This window comes from Bufo bufo, chromosome 2 (genome assembly GCF_905171765.1).
Source record: "Bufo bufo chromosome 2, aBufBuf1.1, whole genome shotgun sequence".
NCBI lineage: Eukaryota > Metazoa > Chordata > Amphibia > Anura > Bufonidae > Bufo > Bufo bufo.
This window is the reverse complement of record NC_053390.1, coordinates 430,249,043-430,276,776: the sequence shown is the minus strand read 5'-3', so window position 1 is coordinate 430,276,776 and position 27,734 is coordinate 430,249,043. Positions and strand designations below refer to the sequence as shown.

The 27,734-nt window shown below is 47.4% G+C and overlaps 1 protein-coding gene across 4 annotated transcripts in view; it reads right to left on the bottom strand.

Moving 5' to 3' along the window:
* HOOK3 (hook microtubule tethering protein 3) overlaps positions 1 to 27,734 on the bottom strand; it is a 117,607-nt gene that overhangs the window by 18,654 nt on the left and 71,219 nt on the right. For all 4 annotated transcript variants that reach the window (XM_040417396.1, XM_040417397.1, XM_040417398.1 and 1 more), the window contains 11 exons: positions 26,242 to 26,443; positions 26,044 to 26,154; positions 25,224 to 25,311; positions 24,366 to 24,435; positions 20,909 to 21,049; positions 19,489 to 19,576; positions 17,401 to 17,435; positions 15,628 to 15,710; positions 14,179 to 14,279; positions 12,544 to 12,648; positions 8,422 to 8,493 (listed from right to left, as the gene is read on the bottom strand). In XM_040417396.1, coding sequence (XP_040273330.1) covers positions 8,422 to 8,493; positions 12,544 to 12,648; positions 14,179 to 14,279; positions 15,628 to 15,710; positions 17,401 to 17,435; positions 19,489 to 19,576; positions 20,909 to 21,049; positions 24,366 to 24,435; positions 25,224 to 25,311; positions 26,044 to 26,154; positions 26,242 to 26,443 — 1,096 coding nt within the window. The remainder of the gene's footprint in view (positions 1 to 8,421; positions 8,494 to 12,543; positions 12,649 to 14,178; positions 14,280 to 15,627; positions 15,711 to 17,400; positions 17,436 to 19,488; positions 19,577 to 20,908; positions 21,050 to 24,365; positions 24,436 to 25,223; positions 25,312 to 26,043; positions 26,155 to 26,241; positions 26,444 to 27,734) is intronic.

The following is a 27,734-nucleotide window of genomic DNA, read 5'->3' as shown; positions in this document are numbered from 1 at the left end:
CCAGAAGGGCTGCGGAGAAGGCGGCCGCACGCTCGGGGTCCCGCGGAGAACGGGACCGAAAGAAACGATCCGGAGGGAGGGACGCAAACTCGATTTTGTATCCGGAGGATACAATCTCGAGCGCCCAGGCGTCGGGGATGTTCGGCTGCCAGGCGTCCCTGAAAAGGAGGAGGGGCGCACCTTCAGGCGGAGGACTGCTTGGCCGTAGAGGGACGTGCAGGATGCGGCCCTCCGGATTTGCGCCAGGTGGGCTGCGGGCGAAAAAAGGGCTTCTTCTGCCTGTCTTGGGAAGGACCAAGAGAGGGACCAGTCGCAGTTAGAGTGCCGGAGGACCCGCGTGAAGAGCGAAAGCGAGAGAAACCAGAGCGACCTCTGGTGACACCCTTAGGTCTGGATTGTGGAAGATGGGTGCTCTTGCCACCCGTGGCTTCCGAAATGAGTTTGTCTAGGCGATTCCCGAATAGATGGGAGCCGGTAAAGGGCAGACCGGCAAGGGAGCACTTGGAAGCGGCGTTCGCCGACCAAACTTTTAGCCAAAGTTCCCTTCGAACCAAAACCACTAGAGCGGAAGAACGGGCTATGAGGGCACTCGTGTCGAGGGAGGCTTCGCAAACAAATTTCCCTGCCTGGACTATCAATTGGGCCAGCGACCGGAGGTCCTGAATGGAAACATCCGAGCCCAGTTCCTGGTCAAGTTGCGAACCCCATTCCGAGACAGCTTTGCCCGCCCAGGCGGAGGCAAAGACCGGTCTGAGGGCTGATCCAGAGGCGTAAAATATAGCCTTTGAAAGGGACTCCATACGGCGGTCCTCAGTGGACTGAAGCGAGGAGCCGTCTGCCACAGGAATGGCAGTGCTCTTAGACAGGCGGGCCACAGGGGGGGGGGGGGGGGGGGGCGGCGTCAACCTTAGGTGGGGACGGCCAAGTGGAGACGCAGTCCGCCGGAAAAAGGAGATTTTTGTGAAACTCACCTGTAAAATCTTTTTCTCGTAATTTCCATTGGGGGACACAGACCATGGGTATAGCTTAGAGATATTACTAGGAGGGACACTATGCAAAAAAAGAAGCTCCTCCTCCTCGGGCTATACCCCCAGGCACCTCCAGGAGAACTTCAGTCGTTGCAAAAGCAGTAGGAGAAGGAGAACGGAAACAAAACATTATGGAAACCATCACACAGCACACCCTAAGGCGTAAACCAAAAAAAAAAGGGGGCGGGAGCTGTGTCCCCCAATGGAAATTACGAGAAAAAGATTTTACAGGTGAGTTTCACAAAAATCTCCTTTTCTCGTTCATTCCATTGGGGGACACAGACCATGGGACGTCCCAAAGCAGTCCATGGGGTGGGAAAAAAGAACAAATCCAACACCGCCAGGAATAAACGTCCAGTAGTCAAACCGGAACCACAGCCTGCAATACCCTGCGCCCAAGAGCAGCATCAGCCGAGGCCAGAGAGTGTAACTGATAAAACTTTGTGAAAGTATGTAAGGACGACCAAGTGGCCGCCTTACACAACTGGGAAACGGATGCGCGATTGCGTCTAGCCCAGGAAGCACCCACTGCCCTTGTGGAGTGAGCGGTAATCCGCGACGGCGGAACGTGGCCGCGAGCGCGATATGCCGCAGCAATAGCGGAACGGATCCACCGCGCCACGGTGACCTTGGAAGCCGCCAGGCCCTTACGGGACCCTTCAGGAATCACAAAGAGAGAGTCTGAACGCCGGAAGGAAGCGGTAGCCCCCAGGTACACCTTCAGGGCCCTGACGACGTCCAGGGAGTGGAGAGCACATTCCTTGGGGTTCACCGGAGAAGGACAAAAAGAGGGCAGGACAAGATCCTCGTTAAGGTGGAAGGGAGAAACCACCTTGGGCAAAAAAGAAGGCACCGGCCTGAGCACCACCTTATCCTGGTGAAAGACCAGAAAAGGTTCCCGGCAGGAAAGTGCGGCCAGCTCCGAAACTCGCCTGATGGAGGTTATGGCCACCAGAAAAACTACCTTCCAGGTGAGTAAAACCAGAGAGATCTCCCTCAGAGGTTCAAAAGGCGCCGCCTGAAGGGCGCGCAGAACCAAGTTGAGATCCCAGGGGGGCAAGGGAGGCACATACGGAGGAACCGAATGCGCCACCCCCTGCAGGAAGGTTTTTACAGGTCTCAAAAAGGCAATGGACCTCTGAAAAAAGATAGCCAAAGCAGAAACCTGACCCTTTAAAGAACTGAGCGACAGACCCATGTCGAGGCCGGACTGGAGAAAAGACAGCACCACTGGGACAGAGAAACGTAGGGGCGAGTAGCCCGATTTCTCACAAAACACCAGGAAGGCCTTCCAGGTGCGATAATAGATTCGTGAAGAAGCCGGCTTTCGAGCCCTGATCATGGTTCTTACCACCGCATCAGAGAAGCCTCTCTTCCTCAGGATGGCGGTCTCAACAGCCACGCCGTTAAACGCAGCTGCCGTGAATTCTGGTGGAAGAGCGGCCCCTGAGACAAGAGATCCTCTCTGTCGGGCAGAGGCCACGGGACGTCCGCCAACATACGAGCGACGCTGGAGAACCAGGCGCGACGAGGCCAATCCGGAGCGACGAGAATGGTTGGTATCCCCTCCGCCTCGATCTTGCGCAGCACCTTCGGCAACAGAGGAATCGGAGGGAAGACGTAAAGGAAGCTGAACCGCTGCCATGGAAATACCAGCGCGTCCACCCCGTCCGCCCGTGGGTCTCGAGCGCGGGCAAGATACACCGGCACCTTGTGGTTGAGCCGGGAAGCCATCAAATCTACGTCCGGACGGCCCCATCGGTGGCAGATGTCCTCGAACACCTCCGGATGGAGAGACCACTCTCCCGGATCCACCTTGGTGCGACTCAGAAAATCCGCCGTCCAATTGTCGACTCCCGGGATGTACACTGCCGACAATACTGGAACATGAGACTCCGCCCATAAGAGGATCCTCGCTACTTCCCGCATTACTGCCCGACTGCGAGTCCCGCCCTGATGGTTGACATAAGCCACAGCCGTGGCATTGTCCGACTGAACCCGCACCGGGCGAGTCGCCAGGAGAGGAGTCCAATGGGAGAGGGAGTGGAAAATCGCCCTCAATTCCAAAACGTTTATCGGGAGACGGGATTCCTCCGTCGACCAGACACCCTGAACTGTGAGGTTCCGGAGAACACCTCCCCAACCGATGAGGCTGGCGTCGGTGGTGACTATCGTCCAGGAGAACGGAAGGAAGGACTTTCCTGACGATAGGTTCAGGGGAGACTGCCACCAAGGGAGAGACGCTCGAACTTGCCGGGACAGACGAACAGGAGTGTCTAGACCCCGAGGGTTCTTGTTCCAGAGGGCAAGGATCATCTGTTGTAGCGGACGAGTGTGAAATTGGGCGTACGGAATCGCCTCGAAAGAGGAGACCATAAGGCCCAGCACCCGCATGCACTCCCGAATGGTGGGACGTGGAGAGCGTAGAAGGAGCACCATTGCCAGACGAATCTGGGAAGCCTTGGAATCTGGAAGAAACACCCGAGAAATCGAGGTGTCCAAGATCATCCCCAGGAACGAAAGTCTCTGGGAGGGGTGCAGAGAGGACTTGGGGAGATTGATCAGCCATCCGAACCGTTCCAGGGATTGAACCGTGATTCGGATGCTGTCCTCGGCCTGTGGAAGAGACGGAGCTTTTATCAAGATGTCGTCTAGGTATGGTAACAAAGAGATGCCCCTGGTGCGAAGAAGCGCCATGAGAGGCGCCAGAATCTTCGTAAAAACTCGAGGGGCGGTTGCCAACCCAAAAGGTAGGGCGACGAACTGGTAATGACGCCCCCCTATGGCAAAGCGCAGAAAGCGATGGTGGGACTCTGCAATAGGGACGTGCAAGTAGGCGTCTTGAATGTCCACAGACGCGAGAAATTCTCCTGGAAGCAGAGAAGCAATAACGGAGCGAAGGGACTCCATGCGAAACTTCCGCACCCGTAGAAACTTGTTGAGAAGTTTTAGATCCAAGATTGGACGCACTGACCCCTCTTTCTTTGGAACAACGAACAGGTTTGAGTAAAAACCTGTCCCTTGCTCTTCTGGGGGAACGGGGGAAATGACACCACGGTCCAGAAGAGAGGAGACCGCAAAAAAGAGGTCCGAGGCCCTGGCTGGATCCCCCGGAACGCGAGAAGGGAAAAAGCGTTCCGGCGGGCTGGACGCGAACTCCAACTTGTAGCCGGACGTCACCACTTCCAGAGCCCAGGCGTCCTGAACGTGAGCCCTCCAGACCTGTTGAAAGGAGAGCAGACGGCCCCCCACCACGAGGGGTGGGGGCACCCCTTCATGCGGAGGGTTGCTTGGGAGCAGGAGGACGGGCTGACTGCGCCCGAGGCCGCCAAGAAGGCTGGGGCTTGAAGAAAGGCTTCTTGCGGGAGTCCTGGGACCCCCCTGCCGATGAGGATGACGGCGTCCTGGCAGTGGAGAAGCGACGAAAGGACTGGCCCCGGAAACCTGAAGGCCGAGACCGAAAGGGACGCTTGGTCCTGGGCTGGGGTAGATGAGTGCTCTTGCCCCCTGTTGCGGCAGAAATGAATTCATCTAGTTGAGCCCCAAAGAGCCTGGACCCTTCAAAGGGAAGGTTAGCGAGGGATCGCTTGGATGAGGCATCAGCATCCCACACCTTCAGCCAGACCTCCCTGCGCTGAATGACAGAGAGGGCCGAAATACGGGCAAAGAGGGAGCCGATGTCCATTGAAGCCTCACAGAGATATTTAGACGCTTGAGACATCTGGATGATAAAATCCAGAGTATCTGCAGAGGCGTCCTGCTCTGACAGATCCTGGTGGTGGCGCTGCAACCACGTTGTAAGGGCTCTGGCGACCCAAGCCGACGCAAAGGCCGGTCGCAGGGAAGCGCCCGCCAGCGAGAAGATGGACTTGGAAAGTGAATCCAAACGTCTGTCCACCGCATCCTGCAGAGAGGAACCGTCTAGGACGGGAAGGGCCGTGTTCTTGGCTAACCTGGCCACCGGAGGATCTACCTTAGGGGAAGAAGTCCACTTTTCCACTGTGTCAGCTGGAAAAGGATAAAGCGTATCCATACGCTTGGTGGCCGAAAATTTTTGATTAGGTCGATCCCAAGCTTTTGATAGGACCGCAGTGAATTCCTCGTGAATAGGGAACACGGCGGACTCCTGTTTCTTGGGTGGAAAAAGGGAGAACTCCCGACTAGTGGAGGGAGGAGAATCCCCTTGTATATTAAAAGTGTCACGGACAGCTGCCACCAACTCGGTTACCATGGTGGAAAGCTTAGGCAGGGGTTCCCGCTCCGTGACTTCGTCCGATCCGGACAATTCCCCATCGGATTTGCGCTCCCTGCGAGGGGGAGAGTCAACCGGGCATGCCTCAAGGCGAGGGGGAGAAGCGGAGTCATCCGAGGAGGAATGCTGCCGCTCACGCTGCCTTTTAGAAGTCAGACGCCCTCTGTGAGAGTCGCTGAGAGGGGATGGAGTGGTGGATGCCACTGGAGTAGTAGCCGCCATGCGCTCCATGAAGGACATGGCTGCCTTGGCAACTAAGGCCAGATCAGCTGCCGCATTAGACATGGCGGAGGCCCAGGCGGGTACCGCTGGATCCGCAGGGGCAGAGGGAGGACCGGGCTGAGCAAGAGAAGGAGGCTGATCCTGTCCGGGAGCAGGGCATGAGTCACAGGAACCAGTGACAGAAAAAGGCCTAAGGCATATTTTACATGACTCCAGTGGAGCCTGAGAGGAAGCCTTGGAAGGCTTAGGGGCCCCAGGTTTAGGCATGATGGTATTCCAAAAAAGATTTCCTACCAGGTTGCTGCAATTCCTACCACCCAGGCAACAGCAGAAGTCTCCGGCACCGAGAACTGAGGAGCTGCACGGCCGCAATCCAGCAGAGTCTCCGGCGTAGGGAGAGACAGAGCTGGACGCCGAGGCTCCGCCCCCTTGGACGCGTCATTGCGGCGCGAAATAAGCGCGCGAAATAAGCGCGCGCGCGCGCATTTCAAATACACCCCTTCGCCAGAAACGGCGCAGCGGGGGTTAATATCGGGAGGAGCAGGCCGGCGGGAGCTGCAGAGAGCGCAGCGGCCATAAGATAAAATACACTCCTTCAGTGCCAAGATTGCCGCCGATGCGGCCATAGTCTGAGCTGCAGGCAGGTATCAGTGGAATCACCAGCCCTCCCCAGAAAGGCCCCCTCCCAACGGGAAAAAATGCCCCCAGCCGGTCCTTCTCTAGCTCACCTCAGGTCACAGAGCGCCAGACAGACGACATGAAGGGGTGGGGGGAGGGGGGGGAAAGGAGGGAGATTGAAGCAGGCAATACTTATCTGCACAGCATGCTCCCTCGATGTCCAGACCAGCAGGGATTCACCTCTTCAGACGTCTGACTCCAATCAAGGAGAGCAGTGCTCTGGTGGAGGGTAGGCAGCAGGTGTCCCAGCAGCTGGTGGGATGCCAGAGCTAACATGTCGAGCCTGGATCCACTTTTCTTCTGTGGGGGAATGGGAGGTAGCCAGGAACCTTCAGAAGACCGTGGCAGACCCTCCACAGGGGCCAGGAAAGCGCAATGCTGACCTGCGTCCCCATCTGAAACCAGAAAAAAATAACAAACAGGAGAAGAATAAATGTCAACCTCCTTGAACGGACACTAAGCAAAGACTGAAGTTCTCCTGGAGGTGCCTGGGGGTATAGCCCGAGGAGGAGGAGCTTCTTTTTTTGCATAGTGTCCCTCCTAGTAATATCTCTAAGCTATACCCATGGTCTGTGTCCCCCAATGGAAAGAACGAGAAAGGATAGCATATATCCAGCTTCTTGGAGGGGGGGGTTAAATGGGCGTCAGGTCAAGCCCAAGCCTTAGAGACCACTGAGGAGAAGTCGGCGTGAAGAGGAAAGACCTTGGACGCCTGTTTGGGGCAGAAAAAGGACACACCAGCTTGGTCCACGCTGGGAGGGTCATTGTGTAATTTAAAGGTATCGCGAATATTTGCGATAAGATGACCCACTGCAGAGGCTAGTTTGGCCGGCAGTGCTGAGTCCATGTCCCAATCCGAATCCGCCAATTCTCCCTCAGAGGGCATGTCCTGAGTGGAGGAATGGCCCGACTGAGTCCACACGCGCGGAGGAGATAGGGACGCATCTGAAGACGCACAATCTACCCTGGAACGCTTCTGGGAGTGCCTGGCCCTGGAAGCTACACTGGGACCAGGAGACCCAGACGGGGCGGCAGAAGCAGCGGACCCGGAGGGCACGGCAGGGGGTGTGGCGGGTTGCAGAGACGGCTGATTGTCTACCAGGCGGCCTTCAACATGGGTGAGATTTTCCATGGCCTGGGATAGACACCTAGCCCAGTCGGGTGGACCAGAGGAAACAGGAGGCGGCACGGCGGGCGGCAGATCCTGTAATGGGGCCTGGCTTGCAGTGCAGATCAGACTGTCCCCGTGGAAAAGGTTCCTTACAGGAGGTACAGGCATGGTACCAGGGTTTAGAGGCCCCAGTGGGATCGGACATGTTGGTGAAGTTGGGCAGGTAAGAGAGGGGCCTAAAGGCAGGCTAGGGCCGCTGGGACTAGGAAGGGGTTAACAGTCCTACCAGACCCAGAGATCACAGGAGTGAGCAGTATCAGCAGGAGCAGCAACGACAGCAGCAGCAGGAGGGACGGCCAGAGGATCCTGCAGGTCCAGATGCGTCAGGAGTGAGGGCAAGAGACAGCAGCGGTGGCGTCAGGCTCTGCGGTGCATACTGTGCTGGGAGGGATTTGAGGAGCGCGGGAAGCAAAGCCCCGCCCCCCGACGATCGCACTGAGTTAAACTGAAACTAATGGCGCCGGCCTGAAGTTTCGCGGCCGACGCTGAATAAGAAGGGCCGGACTCCAGAGGCCCTCTGATGAACGGGGGAATCCTAGAAACACAGCAGGGTCGCCCCTTCAGCAACTGGCACCGCAGTGGCGGGAAGCTGGAGAGGGGCTTGTCGTGCGGGCGACCCTTACGCTGGCAGGATGCAGGGGAGCTGGGCTGCCCTGGTCCTCCTGGTCTTCTGTGGGGGAGGCAGCAGTGCGGATTGCCGGCACTGGCGCAGCTCGACCCCGGGAGAACAGAGAGGTCCAGGCGTCTCTGTTATCCCTGCGAACAAAGCAGAAAAAAATAAATAAAATAAAAACAAAATAAAGGAGAAAGAGCGAACCCTGCATGAGCAGGGAGTGTCTTGCCTCCTTGGACACTAAGCAAAAACTGGCAGTCTCTCTCTCCAGGCTGAGGGTATAGCTGCTGGAGGAGGGGCTTAACAGTTTTCACTTAGTGTCACGCCTCCTAGGGAGCTGAGCTATACCCAAGGTCTTCTGTGTCCCCCAAGGAAATGGGCGAGAAAATGAGAATAGCCAGTCTCTGACAAATCTACAAAATTTTTATATACTGTATTAATCATTTCAAATTCTTACCATATTATACCATGCACTAACAATCAGCTTTTCTTCTTGATCTCTCTGTGTCTTTGTTTTTTCATACTCTTTCTATAAAAAAAAGAATCAAATACATTTGAAAAAAATAAAAGGCGTTTTAACTTTACTAGTAAGCTATATAAGCTGCATGTAGCAAAATGCAACACAGTATATTATTAAAATCAAAAGAAATTTCATATTATACAATAGTTATATTAGCTTCACTGATTATACTTACAGGGATATTTCCATCTCAAGTACTTATGGCACGTGCTCAGGATATGCCATACTAAGGGTTGGCAGGGATCTACGACTGAAGTCTTACGTTAAAGTAAGCACTCAGCTTAAAGGGAACCTGTCCCCTCCAAAAACCATCCCAAGTCGCCAGCAGTACCTGCGTGTAGCCAGCAGTGTGTTTCTGATGATGCCTTTCTTCCTGAAGGCAGATACAGCAAAAGTACTGAAAACATTGTTTTATCCCGTGCCAGCGCGCTTCTCCACGCATGATTGAAGTCAAGGGGGCAGCGGCCTCCTTTCCTCAAATCACGGTAACCGCGCCCCCTTCCCTGCCCCTTCACTGTGACTGACAGCGCTTATGCAGAGAGTTCGGCAAAAGTCAAACTGCCGGCTGTAAGTCACAGCGAAGGGGCAGGGAAGGGGGCGCGGTTACCGTGATTTGAGGCAAGGAGGCCGCTGCCCCCTTGACTTCAATCCTCCGTGGAGAAGTGCGCTGGCACGGGATAAAACAACGTTTTCGGTACTTTTGCTGCATCTTCCTTCAGGAAGAAAGGCATCATCAGAAACACACTGCTGGCTACACGCAGGTACTGCTGGCGGATTGGGATGGTTTTGGGAGGTGACAGGTTCCCTTTAAGGCTACTTTAACATTAGTGCTAGGGATCTGGCAAGCAGTTTTGGCAGGGAACAGCCTTTTGGATCACTCCACATCCCAGAAACTTGAACATCTCTGTCCGGCCCCATTAACTATAATGAGGACAGACAGAAATCCAGCGCAACTGGCCAAATATAGCAAGAAAACTGCAGCATGCAGCATTCAAGCTTCTGGCAATGCTGGAATGTCGAGAGATCCGTTACGCTCTTCCTTGGGGGACTAGTGTGAAACTAGCCTAAGGCCTCGTTCACACTTCAGTGTTTGGTCAGTGATTTCAATCAGTGATTTGTGAGCCAAAACCAGAAGTGAATCCTCCACAAAGATAAGGTATAAGGGTCCATTCACACGTCCGTAGAATGTGTCCGCACCCATTCCGCAATTATCCGGAACGGGTGCGGACCCATTCATTCTCTATGGGGCAGGAATGGATGGTGTGCTGTCCGCATCCGCATTTCCGGAGCGCGGCCCCGAATTCCAGTCCGCGGCTCCGGAAAAAAATAGAACATGTCCTATTCTTGTCCGCAATTGCAAACAAGAATAGGCAGTTCTATGGGGGTGCCGGATGGGTGTGTTGCGGACCCACAATACACTACGGACGTGTGAATGGACACTAATGGAAAGATCTGCACCTGTTCTGTGGTTTTGGCTCACAAGTCACTGATAGAAATCGCTGACCAAACACTGAACGAGGCCTGACTCCCATACATAGTTCACAATTGAAAGAGCTCACAGATGGGGGTCATGGGATCCCTGTTCAGTCAGTAGGTGGAGGTCACCTACGTTATGCCATAAATGCCCCGATAGTCAGGGTCTATCTTGTAGCTATGCCATATGTGCTTAGGGTTTGTCACGATATGAAAATTTTGATTCTGTTTCGAGACTAGAAAAAAGTATTGCGATACTTGATACCATGCAAAAAAAATAAAACACCCAAAAAAAGCAGCGTGCATTCCGCCTTTTATGTAATGTACGGCCCATAATCGAACAGTCCGATCCTATTTTTTGGGGGGACAAAGTGACAATTATTTTTTTTTTTTTTATGTTACGGCGTTTACCACATAGGAGATATTTTTAAATATTTTAATAGTTTGGACTTTTTCGGACGTGGCCATATGTAATATGTTTATTTATTGTTTATATATTTTATATGTAAAATTGGGAAAGGGGGTGATTTAAACTAAATTTTTTATTTAACTTTTTATTTACTTTAGGGGCTAGAACCTGGGGTCTATTAATCTCTTGTCTTATTCACCCTAATATAGATCTATTAGGATGAATACGACTGTATACTCTCCCTGCTGCCCTGTGCATAGTATACACACAGCAGCAGGGAGCTTACCATGGCAGCCGGGGCTTCAGTAGCGTCCTGGCTGCCATGGTAACCGATCGGAGCCCCGTGATTACACTGCTGGGGCTCTGATCGTGAGCTACCACTACACCACCAATGAGGAGGGGACCCTGTGGCCACCGCCACCAATGTTTTTAATACTGGGGGGGTTGGCGGGTAGGCACACAGCGCCACCAATGTTTTTAATACTGGGGTTTGGGGGGGGGTTGCAGCACCTGAGGGGTTAACTGCTGCGGATTGCAGCTCCCTGTCACAGAGGTCGGATGCCGGCTATGTGATTCCGCAGCCAGCACTCGCCGCCAGTATTTGTATTAAAGGTTTAGTTATCTTCATTGGTCGCGCAGTGGCCACAGCCCCTCCCCTCCTCACTAGCGGCAGCAACGGCACAGGGGGGGAGGGAGCGACTGCTTCCTTCTCCCCTGTGCTGTTCAGAGCAGCGAGCGCCATGTTCTCTGATACTAGGCTGCACAGTAGCACAGCCTAGTATTGGTAAATGTCAAATCTCGGTATCGAATCGATACCGGTACAAAAGTATTGATTGGGTATCGATAATTCGATACCCAGTGCAACCCTATATATGCTTGATGAGAATACCCCTTTACAGCCCTTTGAGACACAATTTGAAATTAAATATCAGTAGTACGGATTATATGTGCCTGATGATGTGAATGTGCCCGAGGTGGCTTTTCGCCCCTGAAATGCGTTGACGTTACATTTTACATGTACCAGTCTAGACATTTCGGTTACCTTTTCTTCGGCAATTCTCATAGCATGTATTTCAAGACATATATAGATAGGCATTTTTTAATAGGCAGCTCCTTTTATGCCACTGCATGATACAATAGACTACACCAGCGTGGCCAAAAAGATTGTTGTAGTAGCAGTACAGTCTAGCAGCTTAGGGTGCTACTACACTTCCGTTAGGGACTGTGGGTAATGCTTGCACTTTATCGCTAATTGTCGCTGTGCTTGGACTTGCCATTGTTCCAAGTGAAGGTGCAGTTAGGGAATTAGCTGTAAATTGAGGTACCAGTGATTGCTAATGGAAGTGTAATAGCATGCATAGACCCGATTCACATATCAGGTGTCCCAGACAGACAGTGGGTTTAATGACCCAATCTCACAACATCATAGCGATCTATGAGGCAGAGAGTCCAACCATTAAACCCATGGTTGGGCCAGGACAGACATCTGGATGCCGTCCACCTGTGCATTCCGCAATTTGCGGAACGGAACAGGTTGGTCCATGATAAAAATGCCTATTCTTGTGCGCAATAGAGAATAGGACATGTTCTATTTTTTCGGGGCCCCAGGACGGAGCAACGGAGTCTGGCAGCACACAGAGTTCTGTCCACATCTTTTGCAACCCCATTGAAGTGAATGGATCCGAGCCACAAAAAATGCCGCTCAGACGCAGACCCAAACAACGGTCGTGTGTATGAGCCCTTAGCCAGAAGTGTTCCAACATCAAAACCAACAGTACTAGTGGTGCTGCAGGACGGATCACCACTACAAGTTACATACATGCATGAATCTAATGTTACTATAAAATTGATGGTAATAGTGGCAATGTGCCAATAGAGCATTATTAAAATTCAATCTAGTTCACTAGCTGTAAACATTGCAGCCCTGCAAAAAATATATATATATATATATGAGAACCTTGTTTTTTTGTTAATTTCTCAACTAATGCATTGGGAAACACAGTGCCACCCTAAAAAATTATCCTTTTAGGTAAACTAAAAAAAAAAAAAAAAAAATAGTAATAAATCCCCTTCTGTTCAAAAATCTGGAAACTAGGGTCAGATGTGATCTACAATATTTATTTCTGCTGTTTTGGTGTAAAAAAAGAAAATAAAGGCAAAGTTCCTTTAACACTCACCTCTAAAGAATGGAACATTTTATCCTTTTCTTGAAGTTGATTTTTTAAAGCTTGGATCTCTGGCCCCGTTCCCTGATTCTGTTTTGGATCCAAGGTGCGAATAACCTAAAAAAAATAAAGAAATAAAGAAACATATTACATTTGGGATTAGGGGCCCTGGACACACAAAAAAGGCACCTGCATCATCACAAGCATAGCTGTTGTTCCAACTTGGAAAACAAACAAACATTCAGTTATGCTACTAACTTTTGTAATACACTGCTCAAAAAAATAAAGTGAACACTTAAACAACACAATTGCTCATTCATTGAGCAATTGGAATCTTCGAACAGGTTTAAAAACCATTGTTTGCTAGTGGCAGATCGTGCTGTGTAATCACCGCAATCGCCTGCATGATCACTGTATGTAATAGAGTCTTAAAGGGGTTTTGCCATCTCAGACAATGGCGGTATATCGCTAGGATATGACCCCATCTAATAGGTGTAGGTCCCACCTCTGGGACCCACACCTACAATGAGAACAGAGCGGGAAAATGAACCGAGGTGCGCTCCCATTCGCTTCTATGGGAGCAGCGCTTGGTGGTGGATGGACCACCGAAATCCGGGGTCCTCCAGCCACAGCTCTCCCCCGCTCCGTTCTCGTCGTAGGTGCAGGTCCTAGAGGTGGGACCCGCACCTATCAGACAATGGGGACATATTGCTATTGTATGTGATGGGAATATAGTATATTTTATTATGTTTAATGATGATGTTTAATAAAAGAGGGTGGAAGGTCATTTGGACTCCACAATTCAGACATATCCATGTCCGAGAATGTGCTGCCACTCCTTTTAGAAACTTGAGGGGGATGCTGAAGGGTTCGATTTCTGGAATCGTTTCCCACCATCCATGTGGTCAGGGTGAGATATAAATGCAGGTAGAGAAGCAGTGTTGGGGAACTCATAGTCTTGTCCAGGGTCATTGTTGAAGGACTGGCGCCAATAAAATAGGCATATATAGTGTTAAAAAGTGTTGAGCGAACTTGTGTTTTCAAGTTCGGCGTACAAGGTTTGGGTTCTCTAAGAATTCCGTTACCAGGGACCATAAGTTATAGTCTGTGATAACCCGAACCTTGTACGCCGAAGTGAAAACACAAGTTGGCTCATCCCTAGCAGTGAGCTTTCTAGGCCCCACAGATTTTCCTCTCTTTTTAGGAGTGACGATGGGAAATGAACAGAAGCACACCGTCACTCCTGCACTCCACAACTGCAATCACTGCATTAACCAGACTCTGCTGCTAACAATCTGATAATGAATATGCAGGGAGAACTAGCGGTCCCACCGCTACAGGTATGTTCTTTTACGTTGCAGATATAGTTCCTGAGCCCTCAGAGAGTTTAGCAAGGAGAACACTAAATACTCAACTCACTCCCAGAGGATCCCCAGGTCTTCTGGGTGCAGACTCAGGTGGTTTAGAAAAGATCAGCTTGCTGTGGGCTACTTCAATGCAGACCAAGTGCAGGAGCCCGTACTTCAGACAGTTATTTCCTAAAGCAGCCAATTTCCACCCTACCCACCATTTAATAAAACACTACATAGAATATTTCACTTACAGAATAGAAAATATTGAATTCAATCATTTAGAATAAATTCTTACGCTTTTTGCTTTTTCTAGATATTTTTTGTAGCGTTCTTCCATTTGTTTCATTTCATCTTCTTTCTTCCGTAATGCTTCTTGCAATTCTTCAATTTTCATTGCTGTAACGTAAGCACATTTAAACAGTCATTTTACCAGGATTAATAAACAGAGGACAAACTACCATTCTGTGCCTATAGCTCCTTTGCAGACCTCTGCGTCTCCATGGTTAGACTACAATCTAACACTGTGAAGTACCATGTAGTCATGCCTGCCTCCATTAGTCGGTGACACTATTATATATGCCTCCTAAGGGGCCTGAAAGGACAACTTTCTCTCACGTGACTGAACAATAGATTTTTGGGTCAGTATTTATTAGACAAGAGAATGACCTTCAATTGAACACAATTCAAAGAGTTACACATTTTAAAGTGATTTACCCCATCTACCTACTGATTTCTACCGTTATGACCATGGCTTTAGACATACAAGGACAGGCGCCCCATCGCAGGAGCTCTCTAAAGGTGGATTTACACTTTGTAATAAATTGGGCAGACTATCGGGAACATTTCTGTGAACGCTCGTTCCTGGCAATATGCCCGTGTAAAGGTGCAGCAGATCACAAAATGCTCGTTCATCGAGTGAAACTGTAGTTCCTGCCGGCACACCAATTATTGTGTTGTCTATAGAGAGATCTGCTGCCCAAAAACAATGCAGGAGAAGCAATTTCAATAGCGACCGCTCATCTTCATACTATGGAGGAGATTGCTGCATGTAAATGTAGAGCTTCACCTCTACTTAAAGGGGTATTCCCATTTCAGACAATGGGGGCATATCGCTAGGATATGCCCCCATTGTCTGATAGGTGCGGGTCCCGGAGGTCCCTACAACGAGAACGAAGCGGGGAGCGCTGTGGCTGGAGGACCCTGGATTTCCTGGGGTCCGTCCACCACCAAGCGCTGCTCCCATAGAAGTGAATGGGAGTGCACCTTGCATGTGCGGCCCATGCTCCCATTCATTTCTATGGGGCAGACGGCAATAACAGAGCTAGCGCTCGGTATTTTCGGCAGCCCCATAGAAAGGAATGGAGGGTGGCTGCGCATGCGCAGTGCACCCGCCGTTCATTTCCCCGCTCTGTTCTCATTGTAGGTGTGGGTCCCAGAGGTGTGACCCACACCTATCAGACAATGGGGGCATATCCTAGCGATATGCCCCCATTGTCTGAGAAGGGAAAACCCCTTTACCAAACGGCTGACTGTCAGGAAGGAGCGCTTCTTTCCGGCAATCTACTGCTCATCTGTACATGTGAATGCGCTTTATTTTATTATTAATGAAATTCCTGAATGTTTTCAAATACAGTAAAATCTTTCTATTAGACGGCCTTTTTGGTCTACTCTGCATATTGGATGGTCATCTCAAAGAAGGCTTACTGCACTTCTAATGCTCCACTAATGAGGGAAATAAACTTACAGCTATTATTGTACCGTGGCTCCAAATCTTCAATGATTGCACGTTTTTTCTGTAATTCATTGTTAGCCTCATGAAGCTTCTCTCTGCATTCATTCAGACAAAACAAACGGGAAAATTCAGAGTTTGCAAAAGCACCATAAAAATTATGAAAACTAGCAAAATTGTTTTAAGACCCATTTACATGTTGTCATTTTCAATCCGCTAGCCAACACCAATATACCTTTTTACAGCGTTCATGAAGGGGCCGTGGGCTAAGATGCAGTCTTTTTACACCGGGGCTTTAGCACAAGCTAGCGCAAATAAAAAGAGCTAAAGCTCCATGCAATCTGCTACCAGAGGAAGCTGAGGGACTGTGACGAATGGTCTCTGATCATATGATCGCCATGACACACCATATCACAATGATCACCGAAAATGCCAGAACTGGACCTGTTGAAATTAAACTCTCTCTCTCTCTCTCTCTCTCTCTCCTTTCACATAGACTTCTGAGTCCTCCAGGAGTCCGGTCAGGGTCCCTCACTGTCGGATCCCCTCCAGGCGCCCTACCACCTCCCTTCATGTGCGTGCAGGAGCTCGCCTGTGCCCAGTCTCACAGTAAATGCTGGTAATGAGTTTTGATCAGTGTATTGAACTATATGCCTCTACTACTTAATCTTTATCATTCATTATGGTTGTCTGTAAAAATCTTGGTTGATTTTTGGATAAATTGTCCAGAGAAAAGAAAATTTTTGCTTGGCAACCCTGGATAAATTTGTGACTGCCAAAAAGGAAGAAATCTGTGACCAATAGCAACAAAAAACACGGCTTTAATATTTCACAAGCAGAGTATAAAATAATATGGTTGCCTATGGGCAGGTTAGAAATCTCCCCCATTGGTGTATCAATCAGTAAGGGCTCATTCACACGACCATGCCTGTACTGCGGTCCGCAACACGGCCCACGGAGCCCCTTCAGTTTACGGTGGCGTGAATGAGCCCCCCAAGCTACTACAGTCACTAGTTATTTCTGATGTACACTGGTCTACATGTCAGGGTTCAGATCATAATTTTGTCCCATGTCTAAAGTATACACACGACATATGCATTAAATAGATGCCTCTGACAGACGCCATACAGCGGCTTCCCCTAAACACCCATTTAACGTATATGCTTTTTTAATGGAATGAAAAAGCAGAATATATTACACTTTTTCATTCTGGTCTGTCCTGACATGTGTTAAACGCAGGGCAAAAATGTGATGTGAACACAGACTTAGGCCTCATGCACACCACCGTTCCGTCTTTTGCGGTCCGCAAACCGCGGATCCGCAAAAAAAGGAAGCTGCCCGTGTGCCTTCCGCAATTTGCGGAACGGAACGGGCGGCCCATTGTAGAAATGCCTATTCTTGTCCGCAAAATGGACAAGAATAGGACATGTTCTATTTTTTTTTGCGGGGCCACGGAACGGAGCAACGGATGCGGACAGCACACGGAGTGCTGTCCGCATCTTTTGCAGCCCCATTGAAGTGAATCGGTCCGCATCCGGCTCTGATACGGACCCGCATACTGTGAACATGGATCTGTTTAACATATGGAATATTTGGTACAAGAACAGTAAGCCGACATAACAGACACAAACTGATGATCAACAGAACTCATTCAAACAAAACTGGATTAAAACGAATTAGTTTTTTTTCAATTTTTCCGGTCCTTTAATGGAACAGAAATAGAACACAACACACTGATGTGAAATGAGCCTAATGTGGACTACCGCAGTGGACTGATAATATACTTACAAATGTTCTTCGAGTTTCTTCTTTAAGAGAAGTGACTAAAAAAAAAAGAAAGAAAATCAGGTCATTAAATAATTACTTGCTATTTATAAAAAATATGACATAATGTTTCACATTTTCGGGTAATACCGATATAAACATAAAAGCAGGTTTTGCACATCTGGATGATCCTCCAACGTAAACGTGTCTATCTTTGTATTTTCACCAGCAATGTACAAGGGTCTCTGCAGAGAAACTCAAGGCATGCACTATTCTGGTCTGTATCTCACTGAGCACAGATCGGGAGACCACTGGAGGCAATAGTCTTCAATGTTTTCCAGGTCCGTGTCCTAAGTGGACATTCAAGACCTACAGGCCAGGGGCGTAGCTATAGGGAGTGCGCAGAGGTAGCAGTCGCTACCGGGCCCAGGAGCCTGAGGGGCCCAAAGACCCTTGTGCCACATAAGAAGACACTGGTATTATAGAAAGTGTATGCAAGTTACACCTCTGGCTGGACAAAAGGGGTTAGGTTAAGAATTTGGTATGGAGGAGGGGGGGGGGGGGGTGCAGTTTCAATTTATGCCTCATGCAGCATGAAGGTTTGAAGGAAGGGGGGCCCAAGCTGAACTCTTGCACCAGGGCCCATGAGCCTTTAGCTACGCCCCTGCTACAGGCCTACTGAACATTGTCCGTGTTAGTAGCTATTTTACTACACTGAAAAGAAGTTGTACTTACTATTGCCTTGTGAAAAGTCCAATCAAGAGAAGCATTGTAAAGAAAAGCAAGCAGACATAGTATAAAAAGTTTAGTTCTCTTTCCCCATTACCAGTAGAGGGCGATATATGCTTAAAAACTGATGAAAAGACCGGTAGGCATGTAAGACCTTACATATACACAGACTATTCCAATAAAGGTCCATTTACACTTACACTGCCGATGAGGAACACCCCATGACATTGTGACGACCAGAAAACGGCCGTTTACATGCTGACAACTATACTAAACTTGGACTAAATTAATTGATTTATATTTCTGAATTGCACTAATAATAATGGAGGTCAGAATATTTAGGGGATTATAAAGACAAGATGGTGGGATACATGGAACACCATAAGAATGTGGCCTGTGGGCGCATTCACATGGCGCACAAGGTTATACCGTGATGTACTGTGGTTACGCAGCTAGCACATGTAAACGTTAGTAAAACTGCAGCAATTTGCTGTAAAACTGGATGTTTCTCTTTGGCAGTGTGACAAAAAATGCATCATAGACGCACTGTGTGAATATACCCTAACTGCAAACCATTTGTGCCAACTTTTGTCCATCAGTTATTGGGGAGAAATTGGCATGTCCTACACTCCAGAATTCTGTCCTCAAAAAGGTCCCAAAATATTTTTTTTTTTTTACTTTTTGAAACCACTTTTTGCATTTTCACATCGTTCGCTCCAGTTTTTGAAAAGTAGGTGGAAAAGTGGCTGTGATTAGATATTTTGTCACTGATCTTTTTTAACTTATTCAAACTCCCACCAAAAAATCCTGAAGCCACTCCAGTAGGGATATGGTGCAAAAAAAAAACAGAGCAGCACTTCTAGACAAAAGAGTAAGGATTTAACAAATGCAAGCAGTGTTCGCCTCCAGAGCGGAATGGAGACTGATCGGAGGCAATCTGATGCATTCTGAGCGGATCCTTTTCCATTCAGAATGCATTAGGGCAAAACTGATCAGTTTTGGACCGCTTGTGAGAGTCCTGAACGGATCTCACAAACGGAAGGCCAAAGCGCCAGTGTAAAAGTAGCCCAAACTGGTAACATCCTTTCTGAAAAGTTAAAGGGGTATTCCCAATGCAGGTAATAAAGGCCTATCGCCAAAATATTCCATCACTTTTGAAATGGTAGCAACAGCATTGTTTTAGCATAGCATTCTCTTCAAGGTTTCTCCTGCACTTCCACAATCCAGTCCACTAGCGGACAAGGACACAACATGCTAAAAACTTCATGGTAATGCTAAAAAAGTATGCAAAATGTGCCCTCTGTGCGAGAAGCTTCCCTGGCCTGAACGAAGACATGCATGAGCATACAAATAAAAAAATAACATGAGGCTGACAGAGCATACATCTTCTGCTTTTGCTCCTTGTTCTTGTAAGGACTTCTGCAATTCTTCCACTTGTGACTGTACTTCGATAAGTCTCTGGTTTACAAGTCTAGGAAAATTTGAAGAAAGAAAAATGTAAATCACACCATGAAGGATAGATGAATTTATGGTCTGGGTTTATTCATCCATCAACCCAAACAAATTGGATCTATGATCAGAAACAGATTTTTGTGAATTTATTACTAGCTGGTTCACACTGAACACCAGTATCTGCTCTCCAGAAAGAAAAGGAAAATGCCTGGTGCCACTGGGCACATCCATACAACCTATGCCCAGAAATGTTAATATGGTTAAGAAAAACCATCAGTGTTAAAGGGATTGTCCTACAAAAAATATTCCCGCACCTGAATACTTTTGTAATTGCATTTAGTTAAAAATTTTGTATAGCCACTGAGTTATTCAATAACATGTATCAGTATAGCGCCACCTGCTGTTTATTCTTTTTCTTATTTCTTTGACCTGCTCACTGAGAAGGTCGCACATGCTTAGTTTCATCTGTCAACTACTTCCTGAGCTGTGATAGGTGGAGCTGAGACACGCCCCTTAGCTGCAGCAGAAAAGACACTCCCCTTGATCTATCAGCTCTATATAAATCTAGCAGCGCAATGAATGGGGAGATCTGTGGATCCATGTGCGGTACAGGGCTGGTTCTAGCTTTGTTAGAAAGAGGCCGCTATATGAAGTCTGATTTTCACATTATTCACGGGATAACCCCTTTAAAATCAGTAGGATGGTTCCCAACTCCCCGCACCACTGCCGACCAAGTGAAGCTGGGGAAATGCTCACATTTGGAGCAGCTGTGTGTGGTATTGCAGTTCCTTGCTATTCAAGTGCATGAGACAGAGCTTTGTGCAGTACCATCCAAAGCCACAACAGGATGCATGGCAGTGTGCCTGATAAAGAAGAGCTGCAAAGTTTGCCTGAGCACTGCAACTCCTTCAAAGTTGATTGGGAGGGACATGGAGAGGTGTCAGCATTCAGACGCCTGTCGATCTGATTTTGATGGCCTATCCAAAGGTTACGTCATCAATATTAATCCTGGACACCCAGTTTAACATGTAGATAACACCTGCATGTTAAAGGGTTATTCCTGGCTGCAGCAGTGACCTCCTATAGCCAGTGTTTGGCTGCAGCAATCACATGAACCTGGGTCTGAATGTCCTCGCTGGACCAGGAAGCAGACAGCAATGGGAGAGACCGGGTTGCGTCGGTATGAGAGAGGCAGGTGGGTGAGGTAACGCAACCTCAGCACATTACAAAATTTATTCCGACAAGGTAGATAATACAACAAACAATGTGCACCAAGAGAAAGTAAAGAAAACAAGTTGGCAAGAATGTCTTTTCTCAAGGCAATACTAAAGCGGCATATGGTTTTTGGCACCTGTTCTCCGTCTCCAGCTCATTTTTCCGCGTGTTTGCATCATCAAGCAAGCTCTGTAACAGAGTGATTTTTTCATTGTCTGATCCTTCTTGATTAATTTTTAACATCTTATTTTCATGCTGAAGGCGAATCAGTTTCTCCCTGGAGAAAAAACACATTATAATTAGTTGCTGCTTCTTCATTTCTGCGAGACTTGGCAATGAAATTCATTGCTGTAGGGCGTATGCAGCTTTTCAAACAACAGCCCAAGGGCATTCATTATATATCAAATCATAAGATACTCTAATTTATCCGAAAGGAAGCAGCATTCTGTACATACACAGTTCAACGGCACCAAAACAGCCAGTTAGGAATGCAAGACAATGTATTGGCTTTGCTTAATTAAAAGGGGTTCTCCACTCTCCACTGACAATATGCTGACCACCCCTCCTGGGAGCCCATTGATCTACTGCAATCCAGAGGGTAACCTATCATTTAGTATTAAACTTCCCTGCAGCACCACCACTGGGGTAATGAAGTATTACACGGCGCCCATTCAAATGAATGGACTGCTGGTATAGTCTAGGACACAACCGGTCCTCCAATGTAAGAGACACTCTTTAAAACTGCTCTCCACTCTGGCCAAAAGATGAGGATCCTCTGTCGACTCCTATTAACCTTGTATATGACAAAAGTTTTTTCAAATCAGACAACAGGGATAATGAAAAATCACTTTTAAAGCTACAGCCATTCATGACGGAGATGCTGCAGACTATCCACAGCAGTTAGCAGCAAAGTAGAGGAGATTTTCACAAATCTCATCCACATGCTGTGGACATTCTCCGCAAAAATAATTAAAAGGATATGCATATTAAATGCCAATTTATGTAGCTGATTTCACCCTCTGCACAAGACTCCACCATATGCAATGTGGAAAATCCACAACAGACCACCACATAGGCCACACAGGATGAATACATTGCAGACTTGCACGGAGCAAACCTGTAGCATTTTACAGTACAAGCAAAGTGGATGACATTTTAAATCTGCAGTATGTCAATTATATTCACAGCAGTTTTCACCTAGGGTGAAGTCTACAGCCAATCTTCAGGAAAATCTGTAACGAATCCACAGCAGAAATTCTGCCACGGAGCAGCTACTGTGCATGTGCCACTACGTTTCCGGGGAGTGGAGCCTGCGGTCACTGCTCCGGTATCTGAAGCAAAGCCGCTGCACTTCTGCAGGTGTGAGATTGTCAGGGCCAAAACGAGATGTCTGACCCTGTCAATCAAACGGCAGGGGTAGCCTCCTGATCAGGGAGGATAGCCCTTCCATGCTCAAGGACTCTTTTTCATGAACTAATTGATTTGCTGATCTTTTAGTGTGCGGTTAATGTGCAATGATGCACAGCAGCAGTGAAGAGGATACGATCATCCACAGGCTGCAGCATATACAGACTTGGGCTTTGGGTTTTCAGTCTACTGCACGTCAGTTTATCTGGATGGTTTTCACCTGCAGCTTGACAACCTTTGCAATGTAAAGATTGAAAGCAGTGGAAAATCTTCACTGACTCCCTACATTTGCTATTTCATAGACCGCTGCAGTTTTTGATCCAAAGAGAAGTAGATCCACCAAGAAGAAGTACTGTATTTTTTGCCCTATAAGACACACCTTTTCCCCAAAAAGTGGGGGAAAATGGCAATGCATCTTATAGGGTGAATACTAATGAGCGCCTCCATTATTGAGGCGATTATTAGTACACAGTACGACCGGGGAGCTGTAAATACAGCACTCCTGGTGCTGGCTGTACTCACCGTTTCCTGGTCTTCTTCTGCCGGCATCATGATGTGCTGTGACCTGTGCACAGCGTGAAGACGGAGGTGACCTCGATGACCTCACGCTATGCAACGCTGGGTCATAGCACATCGCAGCAGGAAGAGCGCTGGATCTTTGAATTGATGGCGAAGTCCTGAGCAGGAGAGGCGAGTTTATTCATTTTTTTTGCCTTATCTGAGGTCTGATTAAGATTGGGGTCTGATTTTAAGTCTGACTGGGGGTTTGAGATGAGGTCTAATTAAGGCTACTTTCACACTAGCGTTCAGGGTTCCGCATGTGAGCTCCGTTTGAAGGGTCTCACAAGCGGCCCCGAACGGATCCATACTGCCCCAATGCATTCTGAGTAGACGCGGATCCGCTCAGAATGCATCAGTCTGGCAGCGTTCAGCCTTCGCTCCGTTCAGCAGGCGGACATCCGAATGCAGCTTGCAGCGTTCGGGTGTCCGCCTGGCCGTGCGGAGCCAAACGGATCCGTCCAGACTTACAATGCAAGTCAATGGGGACGGATCCGTTTGAAGATGACACAATATGGTGCAATTGCAAACGGATCGGACCCCCATTGACTTTCAATGCAAAGTCTGGACGAATCCGTCTGACTAACTTTCAGACTTAGAATTTTTTCTGAAAGATAATGCAGACGGATCCGTTCTGAACGGATACCAAGCCTGCATTATATGAGCGGATCCGTCTGTGCAGACACCAGACGGATCCGCTCCGAACGCAAGTGTGAAAGTAGCCTAACATTGGGGGTCTAATCGGAGGTCTGATTGGGTCTTATTAACATTTGGGGTATGATCTAATATATATATATTTTTTTCCCTCCTCTAAAACCTAGTGCGTCTTTTCGTCAGGTGCATCTTATAGTACTTCCTTTATATTTTGCCTTTCTTTAAAATCCACTCCTGACATTGGCTAGGAAAACTACATTAAAAACTGTAAAAAAAAAATGCTGCAATTTTTCTATAAAATAAAAAAAATAAAAACTCTGTGTGTGAAACCACTATAACGTTTTTTTTTTTGCTTGTTTTTTTAAATAAATGCAGATAGTAATTTGCAGTTCCATGGATGACAATCTCAGTGAAAACAGTGAAGGGTATGCAGCGTTCGCAGGAGCACTGTGTTCTCTTTAAACAGCTGATCATAGGGGGTGCTGGGAGTCGGACTCCCCCATCTGATATTGATGACCTATGCTGAGAATAGGTCTTCAATATAGGAAATTGGACAACTCCTTTAAAATATTGGATGCACTAAGATTACTTATTGTGCAGCTCCAGGACTAATGGCTATGGTGGGCTGAACATAATTAAGGCCCTATTAGACTGAGCAAATATTGTACAGATTCTCGTGCAGGCAAGCGAAAAATCAATGAAAATCGTGTGATGTATTAAGTATTCGCGATTTAAAGACATGCGACAAATCGCTCGTTTCTCGTCCATCATGATCTTCCAGCATGCTAAAAATTATCGCTCCTCGTTAATAGATCCGTTCATATAATATGGAACGTCTAATCGCTAGCAAGTCAAGAGCCAATTCTTTTGTCACAAGCACCTTGCTTTTGGCAAATCATCTGTTGGTCAGCAAGGCAGATAAACCGTTTACCATTAGGGAAAATATCAGTTACATACGCACAAACCACACTTACTTTATTTCAGGAGTGATAATTTCTGCTGCTAAGCTGTCTCCCGACTCCTGGCTACTAAATGATATTAGCCCTGCCAAAGTGAAATACGGAAAGAAATATAATAAGTAAGATTATAGTGACAAAATACCAGAGCCTTTACTTATACCATAGAACAGTGGTGGCGAACCTATGGCATGGGTGCCAGAGGCGGCACTCAGAGCCCTCTCTGTGGGCAACCGCAACCTGGAAAAAGTCCATGTTGTACCAATATGCCTTAGAGTTTTCATGCTATTCATCAGCGCCGGGCGCACTATGTACAGCGCAGGCAGCACATTGAATGTAGGCAGGCTATTATAGATAAATTATAAACTACATGGAAGATATACTATATTGGTATTCAGGTTAACTTGCCGTGTTGGCATTTTGCAATAAATAAGTAGGTTTTGTGTTGCAGTTTGGGCACTCAGTCTCTAAAAGGTTCTCCATCACTGGCATAGAAGAAGCTTGAAGGAGCTCTCCGAGAACGGGAACTGCTTTTGATATTGGAAGACCAGGTGCAGAGATGTCACCAGTGCTGAGCTCCCCTTCTCCTCTGCTTTCAGTCCTCACTGGACCAGAAGTCACGTGCTATTCCTGCACACGTCAACGCTGAGTCCAATGATTGGCTGTCAGTGGTGCTGTGCATGCAGATGGCACGTCACACTTCCAGTCCGGCAGGGACTAGAAGCAAAGGAGAAAGCAGCTTGGCAATGAAACTGGAGTGCCAGTGACAGGCGAGTCTTTTTTAATCGCTTCACCCTCACTGGTAATATCAAAAGTGGTTCCCAGTCTCAGAGAACCCCTTTAACACAGATCTGGTCGTGACCACTGGTACATTACCTGCTGTAGTAAGCTGACCTTCCTGAGCCTGCACACATCTGAGCTCTTCAATTGTTTCCTTCAAAGAATCTCTTTCCGATCTCAGCCTCTGTTCAACAAGAAAACATGGTGTACAGTCATTTGGGAGAGGTCTTGAATATACAGTATGTGTTATAGTGAGATTAGCAAAAAAAAAAAAAAAAGGTAAATACGAATAAACGAAGCTATTAGTTTAAATGATCATTAACTTTCCACACAGCTTTGCAGAAATCAATAGCAGAAGCGACCACCAAAAACTTTATAATATGTTGCGGAAACACCTGGAGTGTTTTCAGCCTGTGTCCTCCACTCAGGTCCCTCCCAACCAGATGTGTTCCCGAGTCTTCCTGTTCAGCTGCATATACTGTATACAGTGCAGAAGGGATCAAGAACACATCCAGTCAGGACCTAGGTGGAAGAGACTGCAACCAGTCTGAGACGGTGGCATTGGCAGCCCAACTCAGGGGTCAGTACTGACAAAAGCCTGGAAACCCCCTTCAAGCTTTTTGAGAGTAGGAGAACCATCTTGCTAGTGCTATATATTAGAAGTGATACTCTGCAAGTCAACATCCAACTCTTTAACAGGCCTTGGAAGGTGATTAGTGAGCCATGCCATACGTCCATACACAGACAGCTGTTTCGGGGTGCTTGCCCCTCATCAGCACGGTGCAGAATTCTGGCTGGCTGAGGGAGATGCCTTTGAGCAGCTTGCGGGACTGGGGTCACAAAACTTTCTTCTTTAATGTACATATGCCAGAAAACTGGTAAATTTGCTTCCTGATCAGTGCTAAAATATACTCACATCCTTCTCTTTTTGTAAACTGTCAATTTTTTCTTTTAACCTCTTGTACTCAAAGTCCAATTTGTCAGCTTTTTTAGATTCTTCCGACAGTCTATTCTGAAGCTCCACAACCTGTTAAGAAATGTTTCCACACTGCATTAGAAGGGAAAGAAATGCTAAAACCACTAACACAAGGCCTTAAAAAAGACTGAGGAGTACCTGTCTCTTGTAGGTCTCCAGCTGACTCCGAGCAGCATTTGCTTTCCTGAGCTCCTCTTCCAAGCCGACTGTATTCTGCATGTACATGGTGTTTTTTTCTTCCAGCAGTTTCACTTGTCTTCGGAGATCTCCCAGATCTTCTAGCTTTTTCTTGTAAGATTCCACCTGACTCTCTAACTTTGCTACTTTATCCGAGGAATGCCTGAAAGAACATCACATAACATGAAGGCTAGGGCTGCTACAACTAGACACTGCAAATGATTTATAGCTAGAGATAAGTCACTGAGTTTTCCAAGCAGTTTTCATGTTACTTTACAGAGGAAAAATACACTCGCAAATAAAAGGAAGAGACAATCCTACAAGCTACAATATGCATTCCTAGGCACAGAGATTTTTTTGGAGTGTGATAAATGTATAGCCCTTGCAAGCAATTCCAAAGTACATCTCTTGCATGATGACACTACAAAACTTCATTGCAAAATCACATGCTACAAATTCAGCACAATTTTAGGCGGATCTGTCACTACACTATGCTGCACTCAGTGATGGCAGCATAGTACAGGTGACCGGTTCCCTTTAACTCCTTAAGGACCGGGCTCATTTTCATGATACTGGTAAAATGGAGTCCAAAAATTTCATTTTTATTTATTAAAAAAATACCAAATTTGCCAAAAATTTGGAAAAATTTGTAAATTTCAATTTCTCTACTTCTATAATACATAGTAATACCTACAAAAATAGTTATTACTTTACATTCCCCATATGTCTACTTCATGTTTGGATCATTTTGGGAATGACATTTTATTTTTGGGGGACGTTACAAGGCTTAGAAGTTTAGAAGCAAATCTTGAAATTTTTGTGAAATTTTCAAAAACCAACTTTTCAAGGACCAGTTCAGGTCTGAAGTCACTTTGTGAGGCTTACATAATAGAAACCACCCAAAAATTACCCCATTCTAGAAACTACACCCCTCAAGGTATTCAAAACTGATTTTACAAACTTTTCTTAATCGTAGTGAGACCTCAGCACACGTCTAATTGAATGGCTTTTGTGGGTGCTCGTCTCCTGATAGCCTCCTTCCACCCGCGGAGTGAAATTGTAGCTTTAAATAAGTTTTTCAGAGACAGCACACCAATGTAGCTTTATATTCAACCTTTATTTACCAGTTGTATATTCTCAATATACTCTTATGACATTTATTGCTATCTGCAACGTTTGGGCCCATTCGGTGCCCTTTGTCAAGCTGGATGGCCGGTCTGCGTGTTTCCACGGCGTGGAAACACGCAGACCGGCCATCCAGCTTGACAAAGGGCACCGAATGGGCCCGAAACGTTGCAGATAGCAATAAATGTCATAAGATTTTACAAACTTTATTAACCCTTTAGGTGTTCCACAAGAATTAATGGAAAATAGAGATACAATTTCAAATTTTTTACTTTTTTGGCAGATTTTCCATTTTAATAAGTTTTTTCCAGTTACAAAGCAAGTGTTAA